Source organism: Oncorhynchus tshawytscha, linkage group LG10, assembly GCF_018296145.1.
Source record: "Oncorhynchus tshawytscha isolate Ot180627B linkage group LG10, Otsh_v2.0, whole genome shotgun sequence".
NCBI classification, from domain to species: domain Eukaryota; kingdom Metazoa; phylum Chordata; class Actinopteri; order Salmoniformes; family Salmonidae; genus Oncorhynchus; species Oncorhynchus tshawytscha.
In genome coordinates, this window is record NC_056438.1 from 61621242 (window position 1) to 61642302 (window position 21061).

The window sequence follows — 21061 nt, forward strand, 5'->3', positions numbered from 1 at the left end:
AGGGGCAGAACGGGAGATTTTCACCTTGTCAGCTCGGGGGATCCAATCTTGCAACCTGACAGTTACCTAGTCCAACGCAATAACGACCTGCCTCTCTCGCGTTGCACTCCACAAGGAGACTGCCTGTTAAGCGAATGCAGTAAGCCAAGGTAAGTTGCTAGCTAGCATTAAACTTATCTTATCTTATCTATAAAAAAACAATCAATCATAATCACTAGTTAACTACACATGGTTGATGATATTACTAGATATTATCTAGCGTGTCCTGTGTTGCATATAATCTGACTGAGCATACAAGTATCTAAGTAGCTGACTGAGCGGTGGTAGGCAGAAGCAGGCACGTAAACATTCATTCAAACAGCACTTTCGTGCGTTTTGCCAGCAGCTCTTCGTTGTGCATCAAGCATTGCGCTGTTTATGACTTCAAGCCTATCAACTCCCGAGATGAGGCTGGTGTAACCGAAGTGAAATGGCTAGCTAGTTAGCATGCGCTAATAGCGTTTCAAACGTCACTCGCTCTGAGCCTTCTAGTAGTTGTTCCCCTTGCTCTGCATGGGTAACGCTGCTTCGATGGTGGCTGTTGTCGTGGTGTTGCTGGTGTTGCTAGCCCAGAAAACCTTAAGTGTATTTACATATAGCCGGGAAGTACTATTTGGATATCAGAGAGTCGTCAACTTACCAGCACTATGACCAGGAATACAACTTTCCCAAAGCGGATTTTTTTGCACCTCCCAGGGCATTTGAACTGATTCCAGAGGCCGACCCAAAACAACGCTGCTGGAGGAGAGGGTGCCGGCGCGGTCTTCTAGTGAGGCTTCGGGTGCAAGCACACCACCCACTGCTTCCGAATATATTACTTGCTAATGTCGTGTCCCAAGTTAAGAAAGTCAACGAAATCAGGGTAAGAGTTGCTTTCCAAAGACATATCCGGGATTGAAACATGGCTAGCTGGGGACATGCTGTTGGAGTCCGTACAGACAACAGGATTTTCAGTGCATCGCGCCGACAGGAATAAACATCTCTCCAGTAAGAAGAAGGGCGGTGGTGTATGTTTCATGATTAACGACTCATGGTGTAATTGTTACAACATACAATAACTCAAGTCCTTTTGTTCACCTGACCTAGAATTCCTCAATCATTTCCCAAGAGAATTCTCCTCTTATCATCACAGCCGTGTATATCCCCCCGCAAGCGGATACCAAGACGGCCATCAAGGAACTTCACTGGCCTTTATGCAAACTGGAAACCATATATCCTGAGGCTGCATTTATTGTAGCAGGGGAATTTAACAATGCTAATTTGAGAACAAGGCTACCTAAATTCTATCAGCATATCGATTGCAGTACACGAGCGAGTAACATGCTCGACCACTGCTACTATAACTTCTGCGACGCATACAAGGCCCTCCCCCGCCCTCCTTTTGGTAAATCCGACAATGACTCCATCTTGTTCCCCTCCTATAGGCAGAAACTAAAACAGGAAGCACCCATGCTTAGGTCTATCCAACGCTGGTCTGACCAATCGGATTCCACGCTTCAAGATTGCTTCGATCACGTGGACTGGGATATGTTCCGGGTAGCCTCAGACAATAACATTTGATGTATACACTGACTCTGTGAGCAAGTTTATAAGGAAGTGGATAGGAGATGGTGTACCCACTGACTATTAAAACCTTCCCTAACCAGAAACCGTGGACTGATGGCAGCATTCGCAAAACTGAAAGCACGTACCCCCGTATTTTAATCATGGCAAGGCAACTGGAAACGTGGCCGAAAACCAACAGTGTAGTTATTCCCAATCAAATAAGCAAAGCTTCAGTATAGCAACAAAGTGGAGTTGCAATTCAACGGCTCAAACACAAAGTATGTTGGCAGGGTCTACAGAAAATCATGGATTACAAAAAGAAAACCAACCCCGTCACAGACATCGACGTCTTGCTTCCAGACAAATTAATAAACTTTTTTGCAAGCTTTGAGGACAATACAGTGCCACCGACGCGGCCCGCTACCAAAGCCTGTGGGCTCTCCTTCTCAATGGATGACACGAGTAAAACATTTTAAACGTGTTAACCTTCGCAAGGGAGCCGGCCCCAAGGGCATCCCTAGCCGCGTCCTCAGAGCATGCGCAGACCAGCTGGCAAGGTGTTTTACGGACATATTCAAACATTCCCTATCCCAGTCTGCTGTCCCCACATGCTTCAAGATGGCTACCATTGTTCCTATTCAGTGTCGGCACTCACTGTCATCATGAAGTGCTTTGAAAGACTAGTCAAGGATCGTATCACCTCTACCTTACCGGTCACCCTAGACCCACTTCAATTTGCTTACCGGCCCAATAGATCCACAGACAATGCAATCGCCATCACTGCACACTGCCCTATCCCATTTGGACAAGAGGAATATCTCATGTAAGAATGCTGTTAATTGACTACAGCTCAGCATTCAACACCATACTATCCTCCAAGCTCATCATTAAGCTTGAGACCCTGGGTCTCGACCCCGCCCTGTGCAACTGGGTCCTGGACTTCCTGATGGGCCGCCCTGTGGTGGTGACGGTAGGAAACATCTCCACTCCGCTGATCCTCAACACTGGGACCCCACAAGGGTGCGTTTTCAGCCCCCTCCTGTACTCCTTGTTCACCCACGACTGTGTGGCCATGCACGCCTCCAACTCAAATCATCAAGTTCGCAGACGACACTACAGTGGAAGGCTTGATTATCAACAGCGATGAGACCGCCTAGAGGGAGGAGGTGAGGGCCCTCAGTGTGGTGTCAGGAAAATAACCTCACTCAAGGTCAGCAAAACAAAGGCGATCGTTTACTTCAGGAAACAGCAAAGGGACAGCAGTGAAGGTGGAAAGTTAAGTTTCTTGGTGTACATATCACCAGGGAACTGATATGGTCCACGCACACAGTGTGGTGAAGAAAGCACAACAACCTCGAGGCTGAAAAAAATGTGGCTTGTCACCAAAAACCAACACTAACTTTTTCAAGTGCACAATTGAGAGCATCCTTTCGGGCTGTATCAACGCCTGGTACGGCAACTGCACTGCCCACAACCGCAGGGCTCTCCAGAGGGTGGTGCGGTCTGCGCAACGCATCAATGAGGGCAAACTACCTGCCCTCCAGAAGACTTACAACACCTGATGCCACATGAAGGCAAAAAAGATAATCAGGGACAATAACCACCCGAGCCACTGCCTGTTCACCCCGCTTCCATCCAGAAGGCAAGGTCAGTACAGGTGCATCAAAGCTGGGACAGAGATAGACGCAGTTATTCAAACTCAAGGTCATCAGATTGTTAAACAGCCACTACTAGCACAGAGGCAGCTGCCTATCTACAGACTTGATATCATTGGCCACTTTAATAAATGGAACACTAGTCACTTTAGTAATGCCACTTTAATAATGTTTACATATCTCGCATTACTCATCTCATATGTATTTACTGTATCCTATCTATTGCATCTTAGCCGCTCACTGCTCATCCATATATTTTATACTTATACATTATAGATTGTGTGTATTAGGTTTTGTTGTGGAATTGTTAATGTTAGATACTGCTGCACTGTCGGATGTAGAAGCATAAGCATTTCACTTCACTCGCAATAACATCTGCCAAACGTGTATGTGACATACAATTTGATACAGTTGATCATGCTATACTGAGGCAGAGATTGTCGAGTGTAGGTCTTTCTGAGCATGGTTTACTATCTTATAGAACTCAATTTGATAGGCTCATGTCTGTTCAATTGTCTCTCTCTAATGGTGTGCCCCAGGGCTCTGTACTTGGTCACCTCTTCACTATTATAAATCATTTAGATGTGCAACTTCACTTATGCTGATACTGTTATTTTTTTATTGTGCCTCGTCTCTCACAAAAGCTTTACAGAACTTAAACTGCTTTTATACTGTTCAACATACCTTTGTATCAATTGAAGCTCAATGCTGACTAAACTAATGGTGTTTTCTAAAGCAAGAAATGGACCTGAATCTCACCTTTTACTACCTCTCAGGGCAATGAGATTGAGGCTATAACCTCAGAAATATATATATATATCTTGGACTTGTAATTGACTGCCTTTAAAAAAAAAATGTAATTGCATATTCAAAAAAGAAATTGAAACTGAGGTTGGGATTTTATTTTAGGAATAAGGCCTGTTTTTCTTTTGAAGCCAAAAGGAGGTTAGTATCGGCTACATTTATGCTTATATGAGACTGGTGATATTTTATGAATAGTTCTGCTCAGTGTGTGATAAATTAACACCCTTTTACCATGGAGCATTGAGATTTATTTTAAACTGCAAAACACTTATGCACCACTGTACATTATACCAGGGTTGGCTGGCCTTTAGTCACTCGTATACTTTTATTTACAAAGCCATTTTGGGTTTACTACAATATTTTATTTGGACATTTTTATTCTTCAGAAATGTGGTTGGTACTTGCTTCGTTCGCAGGACTTTATCCTGGTAACTGTTCCAAATGTCCGAACGGAATTTGGTAAAAGGGCTTTTATGTACTCTGTGCCATCGGCTTGGAATGCCTTACAAAATAGTTATAACTGAAAGAACTTGTCCCCATTTGGTGTTTTTTAAAATCATTGAAAGATTTTGAGACTGATTACTTGACCGGTCAAATCAAAATCAAATCAAATCAAATGTATTTATATAGCCCTTCGTACATCAGCTGATATCTCAAAGTGCTGTACAGAAACCCAGCCTAAAACCCCAAACAGCAAGCAATGCAGGTGTAGAAGCACGGTGGCTAGGAAAAACTCCCTAGAAAGGCCAAAACCTAGGAAGAAACCTAGAGAGGAAGCAGGCTATGTGGGGTGGCCAGTCCTCTTCTGGCTGTGCCGGGTGGAGATTATAACAGAACATGGCCAAGATGTTCAAATGTTCATAAATGACCAGCATGGTCGAATAATAATAAGGCAGAACAGTTGAAACTGGAGCAGCAGCATGGCCAGGTGGACTGGGGACAGCAAGGAGTCATCATGTCAGGTAGTCCTGGGGCATGGTCCTAGGGCTCAGGTCCTCTGAGAGAGAGAAAGAAAGAGAGAAGGAGAGAATTAGAGAACGCACACTTAGATTCACACAGGACACCGAACAGGACAGGAGAAGTACTCCAGATATAACAAACTGACCCTAGCCCCCCGACACATAAACTACTGCAGCATAAATACTGGAGGCTGAGACACTGAGGTCAGTGTTTTTAATTTGCTGTTTTATGATTTTGTTATATTCCTGTGATTTCTATGGTTTTTACTAGATTACTTGTAATTTTCTTGTCTGTCTGTAATTGTGTAATGACTCTTGAAAATATATATTTCAAATCTCAATGAGGTTTCCTGGTTAAATAAATAAAAAATGGAAATGTGTTGAATTGCAGCAAACTTCTCTTAACTGCATGATTTCTGCTACGCCCCATGGGAAAATGTGTAGAATTGAACTATTTCAGGGAGCCCAAAAGGGCTAGGGCCGGCTCTGACTGCACGTGTGGGTACGAAGGCCTGCGAGCCACTGCAGCCCTTCATGATAGGTTCAGATTTTGTGGCCCCCATCACATTTGGCCATCCCTGCTCTAAATTGATCACATTCCTTGACTTTGTTACTGATTTAACATTTTGTATATACGCTAATCATGACTCAGCTGATTCCCAGCAAGTGCCCAGGTTTCTGTGTAACTTGAGTCAAGTATTTAATTTTTTCTTGGTGGCATTTGTCATGTTAGTTCTACTTCTCAGTGGACATGTGCGTGTATAGCCCTTTTTTTCCTGCAGGATCTTTATTTATTTCTCTGCTATTGATGATGTACTGGTTTGAAATGAGGAAGGCCTGTGAATGTTGTTATACTTTAAGATCTTTGATTGGTTGATCTGGAATTTGTTACAGGAAATAATCTTGCTGGTCATGTTAGCATAGTAGCTAAGTGTAACACATTATCTCATGGGAATAAGCTAAATAGGTTTAAACTTTCTCAAATGCTAAGGTTTTAAGCACATTTAAATCCCGTTCAATGTAGAGTTGATGCTTATGTGGATTACAGTAGCCTACGTCTACAACACTTTCATCCGGACAAGTCTGAGTGAGTCGTTTTTAATATGGATGCTATTAACTTGAACATTGTCTTCAACTACTCCTCTTGATGGTATTGAAAACAACATCAAATGAAGAGAAAAGCTCTAGTGACTATAAGGAGCTTGTAAACGGGACTATTTCTCCCTGGCCTGATATTGCGTGTCTGTTTCTTGGCAAGCTAGTACAAACTAATCCGCAGCTTCCTGCTGTTCAGATTTGGAATATATCATGATAACACACAGGTCTATTTACCCATGCCAGATCACATCATTGAGGAAGGCTAGTTGGCCTATCTTTATTTCTACACTGGAGTCTTATCAGAGACGCTTCAGCGGTTTTACTGCTGTTGAAATTTCATTTATTTGATTTGTTTGTGAGACCACGCACAACAAATATGACTGGATTTAGCTATTAATTCCATCTGTTGTCCCTGAATATAGCAGAATGCTAACTAACCAGCCACTCTTTCCATTCTGTGCCCCTATAGCAGAGGAGGTTGAAAGGCGGTCCGCAACGCGTTCCGAGTCTCTGGTCTCTGGCACACACACACCGCCCATCCGCCGCCGGAGCAAGTTTGCCACTCTGGGCCGTCTCTTGAAGCCCTGGAAGTGGAGGAAGAAGAAGAGTGAGAAGTTCAAGCAGACCTCTACCGGTAAGGGACACGCAAAACACACACCGCCTTCTTTCTGTCCCTCAAAGTACCGCTCCCTTATTTATAGCCTCCTAGGTATGTCTCCAGTCTTTTAATCCTATATCCTCTACCTAAAACTGTCTGAATATTTCATCATGCAGTAAAGATTGAGCAACGTGCTGCTCTGAAATGATTTGCTGCTATTGTTTTTCTAAATGCATCAGGAAAATATATTTTCTTGTTCCGCGCTTGCCAATCCAGAGGTCTGTAACAGTCAGGGGCATGTGAAGGGCACACATTCTTCATTATACTGCACATGTCCTTGGTTTTCTACAGCATTTATTTACTACTAGCCATGGTGTGTATTCTCCTAACAATGTGACCTCTTCCCCTGACGATCCACTGCACATGAAAAGATTGGAAAGATGTGTTCTGAATCAGCTCCCTCGCTTTGAATTTCTATTGGGTCAGTCAGGTACAGAGCTGAACTCCTGTCTATATTTGGGTTCCTGCTCCTCCAGGCTCTGGTGATGGCTTTGTTATCAGTAATTCATTGAGCTTGGCAGTGATGCCATATGCACTTTAATGTTTTGAGTATTTACATGTAGTAGCTTTGTCATATCCGTTTGGAATATTACAGTCTCACCATTAAGGATTCTAGCTTTAAGGTTGAGGGCTGCTAAACTGTGACTGTCACCTTCCCCTCCAGTGCTCTAGCCTTGGGCACTCAGCCTTGCCTTTCTATCCCTGGGGACACTGACACGAGTGAATGCTGACACCTTGACTTTACAATGACTCATCACTTTCTGCTGGCCACCATCTTTTTCTCACACATACTTTGTATGCATAATGTTGACTGCATATTTGAGCGAATGTTTTTTGTCTTCCCTTTTCTCCTGAGCAAAACAGAGCAGCAGAATTTGACAAAGGGAGTTTTTTTGTGTTAAATCGACAGTAAAACCCAATGGATAAGACTACTCTCTCTGTGTAGTATTATTTTGTTCAGTCTTATTCCTACTGTTTACACTAATGGCAGCATAATGGCATATTGTGACCTACTAGCTTTTCCCATTGGACTGGCTTGTGTAAGAGCTTTTCACTTCAGTCCCTTTCTACACTGAGGACACGTATTGTTCCAAACACTGCAGAGGACATTGTAGTTGGCTGTTTGGATACATATAGTTTCTTTGTTGCAAATTCATTTTATGTTAGGATGGCTCTGTGAGGAGTTGGAACCAGGGAAGGCTATATGGAGACTGCTGAGCTCATCATGACTTACAGCAGTGACCTTGGTTGCCCCCTGACCATTGAGCAGAAGTAGTGCACCAGGTTTACTCCATCAGTCAGTTGTTCAAGGCAGTCACTGACGGATGGTTGGAAGTGTTCAGTAGGTTACACCATAACAAAACCTTTTGCAAAAACTCAAATCAATGATCTTATTGGATTAGTTCAGCTATTACCAAGTTTGTTATTTTGTGGTTGTTCTTGTTTATGATGTTCATCATGATCATTGGGACTGTGACTGCAGGCAAGAAGCAGACAAGCTGCTGGGCATGCAGATGTTCTAACCAGGTAATTGGAGAATGTGCTTGTGGATTATGTATTCTAGTCAGGCAGATGAAGGCCAGCTCTGGGGGGCTATACTCATAAATCCAGGAGTGGGCTAGCCACAGTGCTCAAAGTCCTGAAAGCCTTGCCTCCTGTCCCTTCGGTTAGTCAGGCCACAGTGTTCTTATGGTAATGTAATGCTATTGAAACTAGAGGTTCATGGATCAAGCTTTATTCCTTGGGAGTGTGGGGCACTAATCTGAACACTCCTGGGTTTGTTGTTCTTAATATAGCCTATTGAAAATATGGATTTTGTTTTAAATGCCACTGAAAATACAGTACAATTATGCAGATTTTGGAATCCTTTTGTTTTTCATGTTCTGTAGACCTTATTTAAACCCAATCATGGTGTATGAAGTATTTTTATGTTCAGGATGTACAGGGGTCCTTAGGCTGTATTTGTCTTGAGTCAATTAGTATTTAACCCCTTTTTTGTTAGGGCAAGCCTACATAAATCATGAGTAAAAATTTGCTTCACAAGTTGCATGGACTCTGTGTGCAGTAAGTGTTGTTAAAATGATTTTCTTAATGTCTACCTCATTTCTGTACCCCACACATACAATTATCTGTAAGGTCCCTCAGTTACGCAGTGAATTTTAAACACCAATTCAACAAAAAGACCAGAGTGGTTTTTCAATGCCTCGCAAAGAAGGGAACCTATTGGTAGATGGGTAAAAAAAAGTTATTACACTCTGGATGGTGTATCAATACACCCAGTCACTACAAAGATGCAGGCATCCTTCCTAACTCTGTTGTTGGAGAGGACTGAAACCGCTCAGTGATTTACAAGCATTTCGCTACACCTGCTATAACATCTGCTAAACACACGTATGTGACAAATAAAATTTGATTTCAACATGAGGCCAAAGGTGACTATAAAATAGTTAGAGTTTAATGGCTGCGATAGGAGAACTGAGGATGGATCAACAACATGGTAGTTAATCCACAATACTAACCTAAATGACAAGGAAGCCTGTACAGAATAAAAATATTCTAAAACATTCATCCTGTTTGCAAAAAGGCACTAAAGTAATACTGCAAAAAATGTGGCAAAGCAATTAACTTTTTGTTCTGAATACAAAGTGTTATGTTCGGGGCAAATCCAATAGAACACGTTACTGAGTTCCACTCACCATATTTTCAAGCATAGTGGTGGCTGCATCATGTTATGGGTCTGCTTGTAATCGTTAAGGACTGGTGTTTTTCAGGATTAAAAAAAACTATTTTGGTTGTCTGCTTTCCACTAGACACAGATGATGAATTCACCTTTCAGCAAAAAAATAACCTAAACAATATACATTGACGTTGCTTACCAAGACTGAATGTTCCAAAGTGTCCGAGTTAGTTGTGACTTAAATCTATGGCAAGACCTAAAACAAAATGCTTGTCTAGCAATGATCAACCAATTTGACAGGGCTTGAAGAATTCTGAAAATAATCATAGGCAAATGTTTTGTTCAACTACTGTCTCTAAGCTAGCTGTAGCTTTGATTTCAGTACTAGATTCATTCTCTGATCCTTTGATTGGGTGGACATGTGAGTTCATGCTGCAAGAGCTCTGATAGGTTTGAGGACGTCCTCTGGAAGTTGTCATAATTACTGTAAAAGTCTATGGAAGGGGGTGAGAACCACGACCCTCCTAGGTTTTGTATGGAAGTCAATGTACCCGGAGGAGGACTGAAACTAGTTGTCCTCTGGCTACACCATGGTACTACCCTACAATGTGCTGTTGAGGCTACTGTAGACTTTCATTGCAAAAGAGTGTGTTTTAAACAATTATTTGGTGAAGTATATATTGCAAAATATGCTTTAGATAAAAAACTATACTATTTTTCTATTTTTATGAAATTCACTTTTCTCCCTGGAGGAGCCTCCACTGGTGTAGATTTGGTGAGACAAAATCCATTCCATGTTGATTTCCGGCTCTAACAACCCCTTGACTAATGTGGAATTAGTCAAGGGGTATAAAATCTTTCTGAAGGCACTGTTAAAAAAAATGTTTTAAAAGGGCAACTAAAAGTAATTCCACCAGAGATGCCACCCACACACACTTTTTATTTAACTCGGCAAGTCACTGAAGAACAAATTCTTATTTACAATGACGGCCTACCCCAGCCAAACCCGGGTGATACTGGGCCAATTTTGCGCCGCCCTATGGGACTCCAAATCACGTCAGGTTGTGATACAGCCTGGAATTGAACTAGGGTCTGTATTGACGCCTCGAGCACTGAGATGCGATGCCTTAGAACGCTGCGCCACTCGGGAGTGTTATCAATAGCGTACAAACCGTGTCCTGATCTTAAACACCGATGCTTCCCTTGCCTTAACTTCCAGATGTGAGAGCCACAACATCTGTGACACAAGACCGCATGAAAGTTTTACTTTGGTTTTGTGAGGCTAACGGGTGAGTGAATTGCCTCGCTAAAAGCCTCACTTCGTCCCGGGGCTTGATACTGTAGGGAACGCTCTGTCTCCTATCTGGGTCAATTCGCAGCAGAATGGATTTCTCTCTAAAGCTAAGCGTAGCACTTGCAAGTCGATGCTGTTGGAGTGTATTCAATGATGCCAGTTTCATTTAATATGCTCTGAGAAGCGTCTCTCCAATGAATTCATAATCCCCTCATCTTGGTGCAGATCATGAGTAGCTAGCTTGGTCATGATTGCCAAGATTTACTGTGAATGGACTGTGGCAATAATAACTGACTTCACATTGTCACTTGTTCATGCTCTGGGTCTGAACCAACTCACACTAGTGGAAACCTAATGTAGCCTAGCCTACAGTTTTTTTTTTCAATATAATTCTGGAACAGGGCAACAAGTAGTGATTTACAACATTTTGTAGTTAGAAGCTGTTCAAGGTTCACAAAAAACATAAGTGTACAGTGATATCCTTTGTCCACATTTTTTAGAACTGCATGTTTGTGACAAACCTGAAGACCTAGCTGGCTGAGGCGTGTTTCAAATCAGTGTAATCATGGCAATGCAAGCAGAGTTGTCATCTTTTGGTAATTACTTATTCATTTGGATCAAATTGAAATGTAATCACAGAACATGTTACTGCATTTTCAGACACACAACCACCCTCTGACCCATTTTTACCTCAATGTTCAGCTTGGAATCATCTGAAATATTGTGACGCTAGTCTGTTCTGATTTATAAATTCAAGTCATGCTAATCGGAGTAACAATGTCTGCTGGGTAAAATAATGTAGCCGTTTTGATAGAACATGTAAGGCTTAAAGTAACTGTCTAGTGTTTAGATTTCTATGAAATTACTGACTTAAATTATAAATGTACTTTTTTGGGAAGGAAAACTGTAGCTTCTGTGTTGGAATGGTGTGGGTGTATCCCAACAACAGAATGGTGTGGGCGTATACTGGTGGTTTAAAAATATTAATTCATATTGTTGCTACCAGATCCACAAAAAAAATCTGATGTTTGTTTTTTTCTGGTGGTGCTACATTTGGCTGGCACAGCAAAGAACTACAGAGCTTGTGATGTGAAGGTAGAGAAAGATCAGTTTACCTTGTTAAACCAGCTATATAGATTAATTTCTCACCACAGCCAACAATCACTAAACTAAATGTAGCTAGCAATAGTCTGACATAGTGCTGGGCGGTATACCAGTATTGATGCAAGGACCGGTTTGTTTTTACTTGACCTTCTATACCGGTATTTGAATGTTTGGTTTGTGAAATGTGTTACGCAGTGTAACGTCCATCTTTATAGTTTACTTCGCTACTGGAGTCATCTCTCCACTCTCTCTCTATGCTGCTTTCCACACAGGTTTAGCCACGCCCCCTGTCACTCAAGGAGAGCATTTGATGTTCCTCAGCCACGAGACACTTGCGTTCAGTCTGCATGTTCAATGCAGCATATGCAACACTGTTGCTGACAACTTTGCAGTTGTCACTTTGCTTCTTAATATAAATCTACTAGCATTAGTTTGTTTCTTACATCTGCAAACAGCTAGTTTCTTTTCTTAGCAAGTTGTTCCTAAATCTTGTTAGCCGCTAATGCTAATCGCTAGCAAATAAATGTACTGGGTAAGCGTAATTAAAAATAAGGCCCAGATTACTTGCCCATATTGTGCAGCCCTACATGGCAGTGTGTAAATGATATCAAATGCAGAAATTTGAGAAGTTGCATTCAACAGTATAAAACAATCAGAATGGAGAAAGACTCATTGAAATCACTTAAATTAGACTACTTAGCATGCTTGTATTCTTTCTCAAAACAGCAGAAGCGTCATTTCCATCAAACTTAACTGCTGGAAATGACAGAATGCGGAGGAAATGACAAATTCCTGTTATTACTTTTTACATGTATTTTTATTTTTAATTGGGCTTATTTAATCATGTTTTAAATTACTTACATCTCAAATGCTCCAAGGTGTGCACAATTGGAAAACTTAAGTATTTCTTTGTGCTGTTTTGTGGCATCTTCTAAAAACAGAGGTCACCGACAGAAACAAAATAAAAAATGATCATATACGATACCAGGAACATCTGCAAAAAGACGGAGAGCATGTTTGAGCATGTTGTCCGGTCCTCTGGCAGTCTCTGGGGGTGCCACAGGGTTCAATTCTCGGGCCGACTCTTTTCTCTGTATATATCAATGATGTTGCTCTTGCTGCGGGCGATTCCCTGATCCACCACTACGCAAATGACACCATTCTGTATTCCTTAGACACTGTGCTATCTAACCTCCAAACGAGCTTCAATGCCATACAACACTCCTTCTGTGGCCTCCAACTGCTCTTAAACGCTAGTAAAACCAAATGCATGCTTTTCAACCGTTCGCTGCCTGCACCCACACGCCCGACTAGCATCACCACCCTGGATGGTTCCGACCTAGAATATGTGGACATCTATAAGTACCTAGGTGTCTGGCTAGACTGTAAACTCTCCTTCCAGATTCGTATCAAACATCTCCAATCCAAAAATCAAATCTAGAGTCGGCTTTCTATTTCGCAACAAAGCCTCCTTCACTCACGCCGCCAAACTTACCCTAGTAAAACTGACTATCCTACCGATCCTCAACTTCGGCGACGTCATCTACAAAATAGCTTCCAATACTCTACTCAGCAAACTGGATGCAGTTTATCACAGTGCCATCCGTTTTGTTACTAAAGCACCTTATACCACCCACCACTGCGACCTGTATGCTCTAGTCGACTGGCCCTCGCTACATATTCGTCGCCAGACCCACTGGCTCCAGGTCATCTACAAGTCCATGCTAGGTAAAGCTCCACCTTATCTCAGTTCACTGGTCACGATGGCAACACCCACCCGTAGCACGCGCTCCAGCAGGTGTATCTCACTGATCATCCCTAAAGCAAACACCTCATTTGACTTTCTTTCCTTCCAGTTCTCTGCTGCCTGTGACTGGAACGAATTGCAAAAATCGCTGAAGTTGGAGACTTCTCTCCCTCACCAACATTAAACATCTGCTATCTGAGCAGTTAACCGATCGCTGCAGCTGTACATAGTCCATCGGTAAATAGCCCACACAATTTACCTACCTCATCCCCATACTGTTTTGTTATTTACTTTTCTGCTCTTTTGCACACCAGTACCTGCACATGACCATCTGATCATTTATCACTCCAGAGTCAATCTGATAAATTGTAATTATTCGCCTACCTCCTCATGCCTTTTGCACACAATGTATATAGACTCCCCTTTTTTTTCTGCTACTGTGTTATTGACTTGTTTACTGTTTACTCCATGTGTAACTTTGTGTTGTTGTCTGTTCACACTGCTATGCTTTATCTTGGCCAGGTCGCAGTTGTAAATGAGAACTTGTTCTCAACTAGCCTACCTGGTTAAATAAAGGTGAAATATATATATTATTTTTAATTAAAAGATACTGGAAGAAAAAAGAAGGGAGAAGTGATAGATATCTCTGCGCTTACAAAGCGAGAACAAAGAAGCAAGAAATGGCAATGGAAATGCAACCAACAGAATAGAATACAGACTATATGAAGAGAACAGTTGCAATGGAGACCTACCTATCAGGCAACAACACCTTAGTCACCAGATGACTTGCAGCCAGAACACGGGGCCATCATACCTGCCCTGATACCCCTTCCTCTTCTGCAACAGGAATGAGAATTCTAATACTTGCTGGAAGGACAAATGTTGGAAGAGGTCGCTCAAAAACAGATCTTTGCATGACAAATGTCAAACTTGATAAAGCTTAACAGAAAACTGAGAAATACAAAAAAAAGGTATGATCAACTGATGAAGAAAATGGATAGACCAGATTCCCCAAAGAGAAAAAAATGAAGAGAACTCTGAACTCGAAGGATTTTATTGTTTCAAAATGCCATCATTGCAGCGTTAAAGCAAAATGCACAATGCCAAGGACAAACAAGTGGCTTCAAAAGTGCTTTAAGAGGCAACATCCTGAGAAAGTATGGCCTGGTCAAAAGCTGCAAACAGCAAATTTGGATTTTCAGCAAAAGCAACGAGTGCAAATGAAAACAGGCCAACAAGTCTTCAATACTCCAGGAACAAGCAGTGTAACATAATTAGCACAGCTGCAAGAGAAAATCACTAGATTATATGAACGTGATGTCAACAGTAGAGCAACAACTGGGGGAAAAAGGACACACTTGCGGGAACAAGGGGAAAAAAAGCAGAAGCACTTCTTGAATGGCACAATTCAGAACCTTTATCAGGATTTTAAGAGGGAATATTCAGAGATTAGAATGTCCTAATATGAATTCTTTAAAATACGTATTTTTGGGTTGTCAAGGTTAGGGACACATGCCTCTGCAAAACCCACGCCAACCTCCAGTTCAGTTCATGGCGGATAAACTACAGTATCACAAAGTGATCAGCTGCAGCAACAATGAGAACCTTATTGAGTCTTTGTGCTGTGAGAACCTGAAGAAAGAGTGCATGTACACAGTTCTCCCTTTGCCAAGCCAAAGAGCTTAAACATCTTGACTTTGATGCTGGTGAGCAGACATTATGGTTTGAGTGGAAAAACCAAGCTGAAGAGAGAGAAATGAGGAAAAACAGAGGAAAACATGGAGAAGTTCACTGTACATTTGACAGTATAATAAAAGGTGTGGGGCACACTGCATATTCTATTGGAGGACTTCTCCAAAGGATTGAAAGAAGTTGGAGAAACACATGTACAACATCTGACACCAATACTCCAAACTGAGAGAATTAAGAGAATCTGCGGAAAGAGGAGATCATGTGCATATTGACTTTGCAGAGAACTCTGGGGCGCAACTTTCACTGGGGATGGGAGAATGCCCCCCTCCACATTCTGAAATTGCATTTTTGTCCCATCCAGTTTCATCATTTGAATGTGAGGCAACTGTGTGCTTTAGGACCATGCAGACACCTCAGAGCGGTCGGGTAGGCTGAGTGTTTATCCGACTGAATAATACAAATGTTATAACAATTATTTCAACCCCCCACTTCTAAAACCAAAGTTGTGCCACAGAGAACTACCTGTGTAAATACACCAGTTAAATCCAGGCAGTTCACTTTGGTGATTCTCACATGCAGGTGACCCTCCACACCTGTGTTGGACATACCACAAATGATACCGTTTCACTTTGCTCACTGAGCTCTTCTATGTGGATGACCCCTCTGCAATCTGGGTTCATCTCTCAAAAACACTGGCCTACTTCCTTGAGGTCTGCCCCCTTTTGGAATCTTACTTTTTCTTAAATGAATTAAACGCTCTACAATGGTTGTTCAAAATGTTTGCAATAAAATGTTTTCTTTTTTTTTTTTTACATGTCATTTTCACCACATTCTTAGGTAAATGAGTATATTATGTATAATTAAAATTGATTTGTTTTAGTGAAATAATATGGTTATCTCACAAAGTTTGGGTGGAAATATTTTTTATGATACATATTTTCAGCTGTCAAAGGCAGGTTTATACATTCAGGAGTTGTGTTGAATTATTAATCTTAGGAGAACCTTAAAGCACTTGAATATTATTTTAATGCAAGTTAATGTATAAGAAATGTTATAAAATTGTATGATATTTAATTGAACTAAAATGGATGTTTAATGATGTGATGGAAATGACATTTGTCTATGGCTGTCTGAGGAAAAATGACAAATCAATTCCTGAATAGTACAATCACAGCCATTATCAGATATATTATTTCTAGACAAATCAAAGACTATTATAATACTGGTAAAATGGTGTTTCAATACATTTTAACTTCTGAAAGCTTGCCAGGCCAAAGTGCCTGAAGTTGCAGAATCACCCATGTATGTGTTGCCACCCTAGGGTCACGCAGTACTCAAAGCAAATTTAGAACATTTATTATTAAAAAACATACCGTCAAAATGTGTTTTTTAAATTTTTATAAATACTGTGTTAATATTTTGGCCATATCGCCCAGCCCTAGACTGACAGACACATTGTTTGTTTATCAAACGTTGGCTAGCAGCAGTAATTATCCCATTATAAACCTCGCTCTCCCTCACCAATCAGTCTCGCCTAGCTCTTGGTCTGCTCCCTCAAATGCAACTATATTTTACCCAGGTGTATTGCCCACTTAGTTTCAATTTAAGAAACATACTGTAGTTTTAATGAACCGCTAGCTTTTGAGGCATGTACTATTGAGGCAATAGTACGGTTACGAGATCTACCTAGTGATTTGTTTACATGTAGTAAATCTAGACTCATTTTTTAAAATGCTAGCGCTCACCTTATGTTAATGTTGAAATGCATATTAAATTACACCAGGATAACATGAAGCAAACAAATTGCAACTATTTCAAGCAACATTTATTTTGAAATGAAATGAACCTTAATATTCCTTTCTGCACACCCTCATTATGGTGATATTTGATAAGGTCTCTGTCCTGTGCATGTCATCCTGAAGACTACCTTTTATTACAAGGTTAGGGCTTTCACTAGCCCTTGATCATGACTCTGTTCCATTACATAAGTCATTGGACAACGGCGTCCTCTGTAGCTCGGTCTGAACATTAACATGCATCACTTGCGGTATGGTTATGGAAGCATAAGGACCTTTAACTTTCATATCACTGAGAAATCATTTTCAAAAAACAATGTTAAATTGATACACACCTTGTTCGTGTTCCCACATTGCCATATTTCCATGTTCGAGCATTTGTTTACGGAAGACAAGAACACCTGTGCTTGTTGGCTATCTAGCATGCTCCGAACACCTGTGTGTAAGTGTAACTCAGGGTAGTTTCATCTGATGGAGACACCCATAGCTGTGTGGCTCTTTGCAAAACTGCTGAAAGATAAGGGCCATATGTTTCAAAAGCTGTATCGCAAGGGAATATTGACATTTTAGAAACGTGAACTGTAGGGAGAAGCCAATATGCCGCCTAGAGTTTGAGAGCTTGCACCAATCCATTTCATGACGGCATGTACAGTAGGAGTCAAATCTAGTTGGCCTCAATTGTCTAATGAAAATCCTACACACTGATCTTTCCAGTATCAGCCTTTTTAGTTATTAGCTAATTATTTTCCACACGTACATTCTCAGATGCGAGTGCTTTTCCTATTTGTATCATTTCAAGAAGAAAACATCCCAATGTAAAGTGTGAGGATTTGCTAATCCTGTTTCAGTGTAGAAATGACAAGCTACATGTACAAGTGCATTAGACATGCCCACGAGGCCAATACTAATCCCATGTCTGCATTTAGCATGCGTGTCATAAATGATCTCCCATCCACTGTCACCAAAAGGGTAGAGCACAGCTAGTGGAGGAAAGAGAAAAATACACTGACGAGTGACCACAGTGAATGGTCACTTTATGACTAACCGGGCTAGGATGCAAACCCTAATCAAATATTACACTTGTAGCTAGCATGCCAACCACTGGAGGGTTAATTTCTAGATGGGATCCAGATTTTGTCCAATTTACATCAAGTTGATAGATCTTTTTTGCATTTTAGCTAATCCTAACCCATTTTATAACCTTAACCTGCCACGTTAACTATCCTAACCTGTTGTGTAAATTCTCTAAAACCTGCTAGGAATAAGTACATTCTGACAAAAGCTGGATCCCTTCTAGCATTAACACCTCCAATGGTTGGCATGCTAGCTACAAGTGTCATTTGATTAGGATTTGCGTCCCGGCCCACTGGAGGAGGACAGTGAGTGTAGCAGAATGAAGTAAATCAGTGCAAAATTGCAAAAGGAAATCAGCTGAGATGCTTATGCTATTAAAAATCTAGATGCATTCATGATAGACTACTACTCAAAGTATCAGGGGGATGACATCAGTGGTCACACCCCTCTCACCTATGCCATTGACTGTGACCGGCATCAATGTAGCAGAGTTAAATACACAATGTATTCTGTGGGTGCTAGATCGACTCGGTTGTCTGCACTGCTGCCTGCTGAGGTTGAAGCAGAGAAGGTCAGTGAGTGTAGCAGAGGGGTGAGTGCTAGGCTCTTAATTTATCCTCTCGATTCCTCTCCCCGCCTCCTAAAAACCCATTGGAGAGGGTCCGAGGGGAGGGACCTTATCCTCCAATACATTTGCACTGGGATGCGAGTAATCAAGGAAAGACCAAGTGAGACACAGCCCTAGTAGCCATCGTGGTGATGTCAGCCGCCCTGAGACTGAAAGTACTGTTATCCTAGACCAACCAAAATAATGGATGCTGCTTTGTGAGTATGAAGTGCTGTTGTGGACAGAGGTTGTATCCTAGGTCAGCCATATAGGAATTGTTACATCCACTAATAATCAAGGACATCCTCTGCAAGTCTATAATATCAAACAAAATGAGTGACAACCAGATAAAAAACGGGGAATGTTCAATGACCAAACTATTACTTTAATCAAATAATCAACACTTTCATGTCATGCAAAGGACGCTTGTGTAAATGGTTTATGGGTTTAGACATTCATCTGACTCTTAACAAGATTGAATAGTTAAAGTGTCTAATACAAATAATATGCAGAATGTCAGGGCTGGCCTGGAACTGATACCTGCACAGAGTAGCTAGAGCTCTATAAGCAAGGTTGGCCATTCATGTTCTAGGTCTATGCATTGTTGCTTAACAGTACTTGTGTAGCGCTACAACTGACTCGTAATAGTAAACCAATAGCATATAACCCATTGGAGATATACCCTTCAATCTCTCCAGGACTTGGGACTTTCACAGGACTCTGTATCTGATGTTAGGAAACATAAAATAGACCAGGACTTGATACATTATTCTCAAGTGATAAATAACATTTGATATTTCATTGCAATTGTTTTCGTATTGCATTGGCAGTTCTCTCTTTGGGACTGTTCATTGGCTAGCTTAGCTACTAGCTAGCTAACATGGTTGTTTTTTAGCAGGTCAAGCTATTTAGCTGACGTTACCTATAAGATGGTTAACCAAACAACTTACCCGTGTGCTACACATCATGGCGCTGCTAACGTTACTATCCATGCAGGCAATGCCTGTTCGTCCCCGGCCATTTGGACTATCCCACCCGTGACTACTATGGTTGAATGACAATTTTGTTAATGAGAAAACAACTAGACCATGTTAGCTAGCTGTTTACAAACACACAAGTTTTGTGGGGTTCTGGGGTTCACTTCCACTCATCCTCAAAGCTGTTAAAGGTCTGCTATATTCTCCAGCATTTTGGATTTGATATCAAATGTTTTATGAGGCAACATTACAGAATCTCCCCTTCTGTTTTTACCGTTTTAGAAATGAAAGCACTTGATATATCTTGTCCCCCCATTTTGAAGGCGTCATAATTATTTGGACAAATACACTGTGTATTGGAGTAGTCAATAGTGTAGCATTTTATAACATATTCTAACATGCAAGGACTATCAAGTTTGACTCAACATACTTGTTGAGTTTGTTTTGATCGTTTCGAATTATGTTGTGCCTCAATTGAAATTAATGGTAAATGTATTGTCATTGGAGTCACTTCTATTGTAAATAGGAATTGAATATGTTTCTGAACACTAATACATTAATGTGGATGCTACCATGATTATGTATAGTCATGACTTAATTGTGAATGATTAGTGAGATCCTACCACCAAAAAAATGCTAGCCTCCCCTGTTATTTGTAATGATTAGAGTTTAGCATGTTTTGGGGGGGTATGATGTTGCCGCGATTGGTGCTTTATCAAATGAGGCCATTTATCAAATGCGACACACACCCAGTATAGGGTGGGAGGCAGGGTTGTGCTCAATTCTGAATTTTCAAATTGACTCCCATTCAACTCATGAGTTGAACATTTTAATTGGCCACACTCCACAGGATGTATAATTTCAGTCACAGGAAGTAGAATTCAATTCTGTGCAATTCAAAGAAATTCCACTCAGTCGTAGAACATGTGTTTCATTGACTCTGACAGGTCACACTTCCAGATACATTGTTTCCAGAGAAAAGTTATACAAAATAATGTTCTTTTACTCTTAACCTTAGTGCTTAGAATAGCCACTTATATTTCCACCAACCATTTCATTTGTTTGGCTTCTTTTGTAAGGCTTTAGGGTCAATTGGAGTGTTAAACTAATGCATTCTGGGACATGTAATATTTTCCACATATTGAACAAAATGTAGGTCATAATGAAACATAATAATTTACAATCTTTACGTACAGGTTTTGTTTTCCTCGATCATTAATTTCCAGTTTGTCCTGAAGATCCAATATTTTACATGCATGTATGTAACGACATGTCTGTTTTGTGTCCAGTATGTATTTGTATAGACTACACCTAAATATAGATTAGAAGAGGCAT

General features: G+C 41.0%; 1 protein-coding gene across 4 annotated transcripts in view; it reads left to right on the plus strand.

Moving 5' to 3' along the window:
* Nucleotides 1–21061, plus strand: part of LOC112260580 (phosphatase and actin regulator 1) — a 91689-nt gene that overhangs the window by 40190 nt on the left and 30438 nt on the right. For all 4 annotated transcript variants that reach the window (XM_024435807.2, XM_024435808.2, XM_024435805.2 and 1 more), the window contains exon 2: nt 6570–6734. In XM_024435807.2, coding sequence (XP_024291575.1) covers nt 6570–6734 — 165 coding nt within the window. The remainder of the gene's footprint in view (nt 1–6569; nt 6735–21061) is intronic.